The sequence below is a fragment of the Aulostomus chinensis genome, chromosome 9, assembly GCF_037954235.1.
Source record: "Aulostomus chinensis isolate RoL2024-O1b breed Wild chromosome 9, RoL_Achi_v1.0, whole genome shotgun sequence".
In the NCBI taxonomy this organism is placed as follows: Eukaryota; Metazoa; Chordata; class Actinopteri; order Syngnathiformes; family Aulostomidae; genus Aulostomus; species Aulostomus chinensis.
In genome coordinates, this window is record NC_141328.1 from 19,214,858 (window position 1) to 19,225,837 (window position 10,980).

General features: G+C 40.8%; 1 protein-coding gene across 2 annotated transcripts; it reads right to left on the reverse strand.

Moving 5' to 3' along the window:
* Window positions 1–614: 614 nt before the first annotated feature.
* Window positions 615–3,832, reverse strand: LOC147256179 (transcription factor 7-like). 2 transcript variants are annotated; one of them, XM_086212725.1, is made up of 9 exons: window positions 3,720–3,832; window positions 2,605–2,979; window positions 2,406–2,471; window positions 2,228–2,256; window positions 1,917–2,067; window positions 1,688–1,795; window positions 1,514–1,565; window positions 899–1,090; window positions 615–766 (listed from the first exon to the last, which is right to left on the reverse strand). In XM_086212725.1, the coding sequence occupies exons 2-8, from the start codon at window positions 2,947–2,949 to the stop codon at window positions 1,086–1,088; spliced, it is 756 nt and encodes a 251-aa protein (XP_086068851.1). In that variant the 5' UTR covers window positions 2,950–2,979; window positions 3,720–3,832; the 3' UTR covers window positions 615–766; window positions 899–1,085. The 2 variants fall into 2 exon arrangements, with proteins under 2 accessions (XP_086068851.1, XP_086068852.1); XM_086212726.1 differs by having other exon boundaries at window positions 642–753.
* Between the last annotated feature and the right edge of the window lie 7,148 nt (window positions 3,833–10,980).

Consider the following 10,980-nt stretch of genomic DNA (forward strand, 5'->3'; position numbering starts at 1 on the left):
CCAGGTCTTTCTCACCATCGCATGTAGCACCAGAGAATGGGATTTACCAGTATTGCTACTCGTGGATGTGGCACCTGGAGAGTTTTAGTACTGGAACTACTGGTTCCGATATAAAAAGTGTTAGTTGTTTAACTGTTCACTGTTAGTAACAGTAGGTACAACGACTGAAGGGGAAACTGTGCTCTTTCATGTCAATGCCAAACAGTCAGCAGGACACTGTAGGGAATCGAACCCCATCCCAGTAAACCAGGAGCACCATTACCAGTGTCTTTTTTTGCTTTTTGACACTACATGGAAGGGAAAGCAAAACCTGCAGTAGGAACAGCATCTGAGTGGTAGTGTGTTACATGATGACAGAAGTGGAATAACTGTTGATCAATGAGGATCATCTTAGAATTGGCCTTGTATGTTTGAGTTTTATGAAAGCTACATGTTTGATTGAAATGCCGTTGTACTGCAGGAAACGAAACCTAAACAATACAAATTATGACGATATGAAAATGGATTCATCTGATTCTTCACCATGATATATAAATATATACATAGTAAAATTATATTTTTCTACCAAATTAGTTATACATAATTATTTTACAGTTTTAAGACAGTGACATCACATTACTTGACTATGCAGAAATAAGAGTGTCATAGGACAGCAATGTTTACATCGTTAAAGCACATGCACAACAAAAAGCAGTGAGGAAAAAGAGAAGTACATACGTGCTGCGGCGGTGGAGCTGGCTCCTTTGGCGGCGTCTGTTGAACCAAACTGGCATAGCGTTACATTCACCCAAGTGTTATACTTCAATACATCTTTAAAGGTACCAAGAAATGACTTTCATACTGAAACTATTTTTGTTTTGAATTCTTGTTAACTTGAGTCAAACGTTTCCAAACTTACTTTTTGTGGGCTGAGTTGACATCTACAGGTGACTGGTTCAACATCACTCCATTCCTGCATCCATAGAAACGACGGTAGCTACCTGCTTGAGATAATAGAGTTTGTATGTGTGTGTGTGTGTGTGTGTGTGTGTGTGGCGTGTGCTGCCTTGATGTAAGGAGGACGCAGCGTCATCCGTGGAACAGCTTTAGTCTGAGGACACAAACACACAAAGAGCGTGTATGACAAAAACATGGATGAAGGCATTCCAATAAAAATGGAGCACGATAAGAAGGCATCAAGTCAACATTAATAACAGATTGTAAAATGAAGGTTTGACTCAACAACCACATATTTTTAAACCTCGTTTACCAAAAATATGATTCCAGTCTGCCTCTAAAAGAAGAATTCTTTTTTCAAACGGACCAGAGGAAGAACCTTTGATGTCTTTGCTGAATTTCTTTCAAAATGCAACGCATTGACACCCACATTTACAGGAGGTCCCAAAATAGTACTCTCATTCTTAAACTACATAAAGTTTGAAGACTTGAGTCAAATATTACATGCAGGAGTATTTCTGCTTGTGATTCTCTTCACATTTCACATGAAAACATGTTTGGAAACATCGGTTCTTACCTATAACAATGATTTCAGCGACGCTGTCCTTCCTTCTCTCTCTCTTTCGTCCCTACACAAAAACAAACATGTAAGAACTGCCATCTGATATCTGCTGACTCGACTTATTTTCACCAGCTTGCGTAACGCCATGGAAACGCGTGTGTGTGACGGAAGTGAGCAGGTTGAACGTACGTAGTTGACACTGCAGGACCACTCAGGGTGCTGCTGGGCATGGCGCTCTTTCTCCTCTTTGGCCTGTTTATAATACTTGGCCTGCTCCTCCTTTGTCAGTGCCTTCCACTGTTGAAACATGACAAAACACACACACACACACACACACACACAATTACATGAACATGAACACACACATGCCAACTACCAAACAGTGCTAAAGCTTGTGGAACAGTGCAAACACACTTACTCTCTGCCCCAGGATCTTGTTGACAGCAACGTTGTTCCTGCTCTTGAGTTCTGCCTTCATGTTCTCTCTCTGTTCCATGAGGAACAACATAAAGGCATTTTGGGGTTTTTTAATATAGGGCAGGTCCAGCTGCTTCTTAGCCTTCCTCTTTCTATAGAAATACAGAATCGAGCTGTGAGTTTGAGAATCAAATATTTGTTTTTCTTCAAACAGATGTCAGCAAGGCAGAATACAAGACAACACTGGTAAACTTGTTCTTGTTTATTGTGTATTATTGAAGGACTTTTGGTCAAATCTGAGTCTGAACTTACTTGGTTTTAGGAATGTTAGCAGCTTTGGTCTGAGGACACAAACACACAAAGATGGTACATGAGCAAAATATATAAGAGACGCTATCACAATAAACATGGAGGATGAGAAGAAAGCGTAAAGAGAACATCAATAATTATGGTGAGTGTGTGTGTGTGTGTGTGTATGTGTGTGTCTTACCAGATGTGAAGAATCTGCCTGGTTGCCTTCACCCTGGAAGTTGGTGGGCCACTGATAGGGCAGGAACTGTGGGAGAGGGAGAGGGGGAATTTAGCCAGGCTGAACACACACACACACACACACACACACACACACACACACAATGCACCATTTAATGATCTAAAATTCATCTTCCGTCACAGTCAACACACTCACTTACCTGAACTTGGCCATTGAGGGGATGTGGCAGCATCACATATGGATACATTAGTGGTCCATACATGAAGGGTGGAGCCATCATTGGACCAGGCAGCTGGTAGTTTTGGTCCAGTGGGTTGTTGCCATAATAACAACCAGAACCACCATTGGCTTGATTCCCATCAGCTGGACCTTCTGCTGGCTGAGGGTTGGTGTCAACACCCACTGGAGCAGGTTCAGGAAGTCCAGGGGGGGATGCAGGTGGAGGATCCGGGACATAACCAATGATGTCCCTGAGAGTGGATTCGATGTCCTCCCACTCCAGTCCACCAAATAATCCTGCTGAGTCAGCGCTGGTCTTCTCCATGTTGGTACGATCAAAGATATTTGAGGGTTCCTGTGAAACACAGTGACAGGACGATGGTTCGATTCATGGGAAACATCATAAGAGAACATGAAACTATAAGAAAATATGAACTATTACACTTTTCTACATTTAAAGGACATCTTTGCGTTAGAGCTTCAACAAAATCAAATCACTGAAGGAACTGCAACCATAAGATTCAAATCATAACAAAGCTTCATCTGCAACAGCAATCATTCCCACCACAACACATAAACATTATATACACACACAATAGCTATACATGTACGCAAGTCACAATTAAAATAATATATCTAATTCATGTAGCACCACTCATATGTAAATGATGCCTCGAATACATTGGAGTGCACAGTTTAAGTACTCAGCACATGCTTTCAGGGCAACTTTCCATTCACTCACATCAGAAAAGATTGCTAATTAGTTGTCAAATTCATATTTCGATACAAATCTATTACTATTTTCTGCTTTCCCCCATTCCTGCCGCTTTATATTTATAATTTAATACACCACCTAACTGAGTTAGAACAAAAACATGATCCATTTATCAAATGTGAGCCATTCTTACAAATTCAACTTCCCGACACCTGTGACTGACGATGATCTAATAATAGTTTCTCATAATTCACAAATACTTGAGTAAATACTTTTTATAGACTGAGTCGCCTTTCTTCCAGATAAATATTGATTTGAATTTACGGCATATCATGAAAGAAAAGTCCTAATGAGTGTTAATCTTTGATTTCAGGACTTACCAACAGTATTTGTCCTCGTAGCCTGGTGTCGGGAGGTAGTTTCAGGAGGTTTTCTCTCTGTTGGGACACTCAGCGGATAGCCTGTGCTTCTCAGATGAACCGAGAGCCAAGTGATTAGCGGTTTGAATATTTTATATATAAATATACAAATATATCGATCTACCCCCCGCACCTTGACGTCATTCACAGTAATTAAAAGACGCACGTAGCAACCGTGACGTCACCCATCGGCTTACTTCCTCCCTTCCTGTTTCAATGATTGCTGGCTAGCGATAAACCTACAGACGCTTCACTGCCACCTACTGGACTGGAGTGTGAACGAGTAGAAAACGACAGGAAGTGGGACTTGCTTGACCGCACACGCACAATGCCGTCTGATAGCTTCTCTATGGCGGCAAATTTGCTGTCAGGAGGCGTTCATTTTCGACATTGAAAACGTGAGGAGATATTTCTTTTCACACAACCTTTTTTTTTGTGGTCAGTCTTCTCATCATGCGCACGAGTGTTTGCTGTACAATGCGTGTTTCTGTTTTTGGCATGCTTGTGTAAGGAAGGAGAGACTTTTATTCACCTGTACTGGCAAACTTCCCAGTGTAGTTGCTTTTATTCCGCAGAGCCCCACATCTTAGTGCTGTCAGCGCACACCATAGTTTAGATATAAATGTCATTAATCCGATATGAAAGTACTCCTGCTTTTAATTTACTCCCTCTAAGCCATAGAAGCACTGTTTTCAGGCAGTTCAGCACCTGCTGTCTGTGCCGTTGGCCACAGAGTAAACTTTGTCACATCTTTGAGATAAATTAGACGCAGGATCGGCTGCTTTTTTAAGCAGGTACCTGTGGCTTTGAGGGTGGTTCTTTTACTGATGGACTGAAATCTGTCGGCCCTTGAAGTTACTGGTGGACCACACTCAAAATGTCATAAATAGATGATCTCTGCTCCTCATCCCCATGTGGATTGTAGCTGGGAGTTATGAGTTACATGTACTCATGACAAGGTTGTAAAATAATAACCCAGAGGCTCCAAAGCTTGAGCCAAGAGTACAAACTTCTTGTCAGCCTTCTGCAACGCACTGCAGAGCTTTCAGTTCTGAGTTTAACAATAAAAGCCCTGTTCACGTTGTACTAAAGATATAATGTGGAATTGCTTACTTGGGATCAATAACATGTTTTGGTTGTTGATAATGATATCAGACGGTAGCAGGTTTTGTGAGGATCTCTACAGCTCTGCTTACCTTAGAGTTCCTTGCACAACGGGACTGTCACTCTCCCCGGCGCATTCAAGCATGAAGGAGGCTCTGCAGGGAGGAAATCAAGGCAACTGGTCCCCAGTTGTCAGGTAGGATTTGCTGCATCTCCTGTACTGCATTCAAACAAACTGCAATTTTCTTTATTGGAATGAACAACAGAAATGATCCTGTTTTGACGTGAAGCGCATATGTATACATATATGCACACACACGCATACATATCCATCTATCTATCTATCTATCTATATAATTTATATGTATATATACATACATGTATATATAGGTGTATGTATGTATATGTATGTATACACACATATACATATATATACATATATATACATATACATATATATACATATATATACACATATATACACACACACATATATATATATATATATATATATATATATATATATATATATATATATATATATATATATATATATATATATATATATATATATATATATATATATATATATATATAGGGCTGCACGGTGGTGCAGTGATTAGCACTGTGGCCTCACAGCAAGAAGGTTCTGGGTTCGAGTCCCGGCTCAGGCACGGGATCTTTCGTTGTGGAGTCTCCATGTTCTCCCTGTTCCTGTGTGGGTTCTCTCTGGTACTCCAGCTTCCTCCCACAGTCCAAAGACATCAAGAGGGGACGAGGCTGATTGATACTCTAAATTGACTGTAGGTGTGACTGTGAGTGTGAATGGTTGTCTGTCTCTATGTGTTGGCCCTGTGATGGACTGGTGACCTGCCCAGGGTGAACCACGCCTCTCGCCCGTTGACGCTGGGATAGGCTCCAGCCCCCCCGCGACCCTTAATGTGTAGGAATAAATGATATATGGATATATATATTGGGATGTGATGGACTGCAGAGTGAAGGGCCAACAAGTGTCAGGTGATGACCTCATGGAGCTCGTGGAGAGAATGCCAAGAGCGTGCAAAGCGATAATCAAAGCAAAGGGTGGCTATGTTGAAGAATCTAAACATTTTTTTGGTTTATTTTAATTTTGAGGTATTTCACACTTTTTTGTTCACTGCTAATTCAACATGTGTTAGTTCAAAGTTGTGATGCCTTCAGTGGGAATCTACAATGTAAACAGTCATAAAAATTAAGAAAATCATTAAATGAGAAGGTGTGTCCAAACTTTTAACTGGTAGTGGGTATGGGTGTGTGTGTGTGTGTATATATATAATTACATATTAACATATTAAAAAACATATTGCTCAATGGATTTTTCCCTGAATAAATATTGGCAGGAAAAAACCCCACAAGCCTTTCCAAAGCTCATTGTAACCGTCGTAATACCGTCTGCATGAACCAACTTGTGCTTAATGCCATATTGTAACATTATTTTCTTTCCTTATATCACTTGATAGTGACCTTTGTCTAAGCCAGAATGTGTACATACTTGGTTGGAGAAAGTCTTTTTAAAATCATATCAAGTGTTAGTACCAAGCTCTACTCTTTGAAATACATAGATTCTTACCTTTCACTTAGTCGCCCACATCTATGGCAAGCCATTATCAAATAATATTCAGACTCCAAGGTTTCAGAATGGATGTTTTTCTGAATATAAAGGGCCAAGGTTACACAGACAGAACCAAGACCTGAAGATATGTACAGCATTTCTATGTGCTTCAGTACACTGTTCAGAGCCTTTTCACTTCCAACCGTAACAATGGCTTCACATATAATAGCAGGCCTTGCTCAATAGACGAGTCATTTGACTGAGAACAAACTGTGTGTTGTGTGCGTGCGTGCACGTACCCGAACACTACCCAAGGTAGCAGAAGTGAATGGAAAACACTTCACAATGCAGTACACATAAAAGTGTGGTTACTAAGGAGCAAGTCAGGAACAAACTGATGGCTTGTTAAAAACTATTTCCTTGATAATTCGGTGGTTGTCAGTATTGATGCTTTCTGTCTGTGCATAATTGATCAAGTGACAAAATATCGGAAACGTGGACACTGGACACACGTGATGCACACTGGAGCCAGTCTGGACAACAGCGATTTTGGGACTACCAAGGCCCCACCCATACAATCGGCCAACTTGAAACAATTTTCGATGTAACCTGGCTGCTCCCATCCTGACTGTCTTTGTTGCTGTTTGGAATTGGAAGGTGAATACAACAACTAATCATGCAGCCATATTTAAATGAGTAAGTCTTGACTCACTTGGTTATTAAAAGTAAAATGATTTTCACTTTGAAGTGGAACAAAGGGTCTCATCACATCTCGAAGGACTGTCAAAAACGTCTACGGTTTAGCGAGCTGAGCACTGGTTAACTATCAGGGCTGCACAATACATCATGCATTCATTGTTTTCGCAATGTGAACATGTGCAATAAAATGCACTGCTTTGCATTAATGAGTCAAAAATACTTGCAACTGCTGCCTTTTTGAAAAGAATTCCAGCATGTGTGACACAAGATAGATCCCTGGAGCCATCAGTGCACTCAGCAGGCTACAGTCTTTGCACACTGCATGGAAAACGAGCCACATCAGACATCAGCAGCAGCTGATGTCGTGCGAACTCGGTCTCGCTTTATTTTCATCCATTCTTTACTCTGGTAAAACTATTAATCTTGCACAGTAAAAGTCCTGCATTCAAAAATTTTACATTGAATGAAATGTGAAAGACCATTCTTATCTGCACACTCAACTTGTATTCAAGGTAGAGCATTTAATCGTGATACGTGACTGGATAATTTCATCAGTACTAATTTGTCATACTTGAATAAATTGGAATCTGCAACTTAATCTGTAAAATGTACCTGTCAGGTAAATGTAGCGGCACGTTGAAGTAGAAGTATACAGGTTCATATTTTGGGGGGGGCGTTATGTAAATTACTTGAGCGCAATGAGTTTGGAGAAGAGTTTGATTAAGTATTTTTCCATATTTATCCATCATCATGCCTCTTTAGCTGCTTGTGACCCTCGTTCAGTCGGTTCGTTTTCTTGGACTGATTACATTCATCAGGACAGTCAAGATTGTCTTTTGTGAAGGTTCTGGGATGGGGGGGGGGGGGGGGGGGGGGCAAAGGTAATCTGGAACCCTGGTTTGGGGTCTGTGTTAACAGTTTACCCAACCATCATGGCGCATGGAAGATTTTCCTCATCATGCAGCACTGTAACAAGGACACACTCCCAAGAAAACATCAACGTTGATTGAGGCGTCCTGCCCCTGCCGAACATATCTTGGAGAAATAGTTCGGCTTTATGGAAGTGGATGAGGTAGTCATCCATAGTGCAGGTCTTAACTTTAGTGGATGTGAACCAGCGTTGTCTACCCCGCAAAGAAGCACAGAAAAAAAGGGCCCGCCTTTTCTTTTGGCTTGACATTTTTAACTGCAGAACTTCCTTCATATTCTGAGTACTGCCTAAGCTCTTAGCCGTTTGAATCAGAAACAGCTTTTGCAGAGTGATACGGTTAAGGCACGCATCTATCAGCACTGATCCCCATAGGCCAGCTCACTGATGGAGCCTCTCCGTTCGTGATTGATGGTGTCAAACGTCGCACTTTAATCCAAGCACTAAAATTCCAGTTCCATATGGCAATAACCGGAGAATCAGTTTATGAAAATTGAAGATGCTTGTGAACAGAGAGTCTATACTTGACTGGCGCCGTAGTCACATCCCCAACCCCCACCTCTGTGGAATCCTGTCAGGACAAGGTTGGACACTCAAAGATGGCATGTCACTGCTGCCTGTCCTTAAAACAAGAGCCTGCACTAAAAGCAGTAAGAGATGTCACCCATCTCTGCTGCAATGTCAAACAGCAGAGTGCCCGTCTCTGTCTGTCTGTCTGTCTGTCTGTCTGGGATGACACTGCTGTTTATGTTTACATGACGATCGCCATGCCTCTGAATCAACCCCAGTGTAATCATAAAAACTATGACAACAGTTATGTAGTCAAGTTAGTTAAGTTAGATATAAGAAGTTAATGCCCTCTTTTTGAAACTTGCAGAGATTTTTTTTTCTGCTCTTAAATCTGTATCAGGCTAAAAAAAAATACCACAACAAACAACTTCATATTGACAATAATAATAATAACTCATAATGTTCATATGACAGCCCCATTTGAACTGTTAATTTTTTAGTTCTGGCCTCAAGTGTCTTGTACTTTGCAACCTTATTTCGTATTTCTTGTGGGTTTAGTGATCCTTTTCGTGCGAATTCATTTTGTTCTGAACTTTTTTTGAAGACGTGTCAAAAGTCTAGGTTGTTTCACTTCCTCTCAGGTTTCACTCCTCCGTGATTACCTGGCCTGCCCTAATATGTTCCACCTGTGTTTGATAACCCCATCACATCAGCGTCCCGCCCTCTTGTGTATTTCGGGGCTGTCCCTTAGAGGGTGCTTGGCTACTTACACACATGTGGAATCTACAGTTGTGTTCAAAATAATAGCAGTGTGTTTAAAAACATTCATAAAGCACAAAATCCTTAGTTTTTATTTGCATGCATTGAGAACATTGCTCATTATATTCTATATCAATAAACATGAAGAAAACTCTATCATTTTTTCAATTACTTCACTAAAATGAAGAAAAGTGAATATTGTGTGCATCTGCATTTTTCTTTACAAACTCCATATTTCCTGTTTGAACTGAAATTCTTTCAGGATTTAGCATTCCTGTGAATCACTAAACTAATATTTAGTTGTATAACCACTGTTTCAGAGAACTGCTTCACATCAGTGTTGCATGGTGTCAACCGACTTCTGACTTGGCTTTGCCTCAGAAACAGCATTTTTGATGTCACCCCACACATTTTCTATCGGATTATGGTCCGGGGGTTGGGCTGGCCACTCCATAACTTTAATTTTGTTGGTCTGGAACTGAGATGCTGCTAGCTTACTGGTGTGTTTGGTGTTGTCAGCCATTTCAAGGGCATTTCCTATTCAGCATAAGGCAACATGACCTTTTCAAGTATTTTGATACATGCAAACTGATCCATGATCCCTGGTATGCGATAAATAGGCCCGATACCACAGTAAGAGAAACATCCCCTACCATGATGCTTGCACCACCGTGCTTCACTGTCTTCAGACTGCACTGTGGCTTGAATTCAGTGTCTGGGGGTCATCTGACAAACTGTCCGTGGCCCTTCGACCCCAAAAGACCAATCTTACTTTCATCAATCCACAAAGTATTCCTCCATTTCTCTTCAGGCCAATTGATGTGTTTTTTTTTTTGACAAATTGTATCCTCTTCAGCACAAGTTTATTTTTTTTAAACTATTGGACTCTGCGGGGGCTTCTCGCTGACAGATTAGCTTCACACTGGGGTCCTCTAATTGTCAGAGTAACTTCTGATCATCTTTGATCATCCTGGAGCTGGTCACTGGCTGAGTCTTTGCCATTGTGGCTATTCTTCGATCCATTCGAAAACGGTAGTCTTCCGTTTTCTTCCAAGTCTCTGGTTTTGCTTTTCATTTTAAAGCATTGGAGAACATTTTAGCCAAGGAGACGATCATTTTCCAATCGACATTTTAATCAAAGTCCACCGTTCTTCTGAACAATGTCTGGAATGACCCATTTTTCTCAGGTTTTCAAAGAGAAATGCATGTGCAACATGCGCAGGCTTCATCCTTAACTAAGGGCCGCCTGATTCACACCTGTTTTTTTTTTTCAAAGAATGTTTGACCTCACTAATTGAGCTCCACACTGCTAATATTTTGAGCACGCCCCTTTCAATTAATTACTCAATTACACAGACTCAGGAGCATGCACGTCATAAATATTGGGTCTGTTTTTCTATGATTCTACTTCACCTACTGATAACCATGGAGTAATATTGTTTCTACAAAAAACAGTGGCTGATCTGGTTTGTCATGTTGGACTTCTTTTATTTTGAACACATAGATTACTCTTCATTTCACCATACATGGGTGCTCCACTACTGCTACTGCAGCTTTCTCTACATTGTGCAGAGCACATGTCACTCAAGACACACACACAATCAAAAACAAACTTGCACTAACCAAGAAAT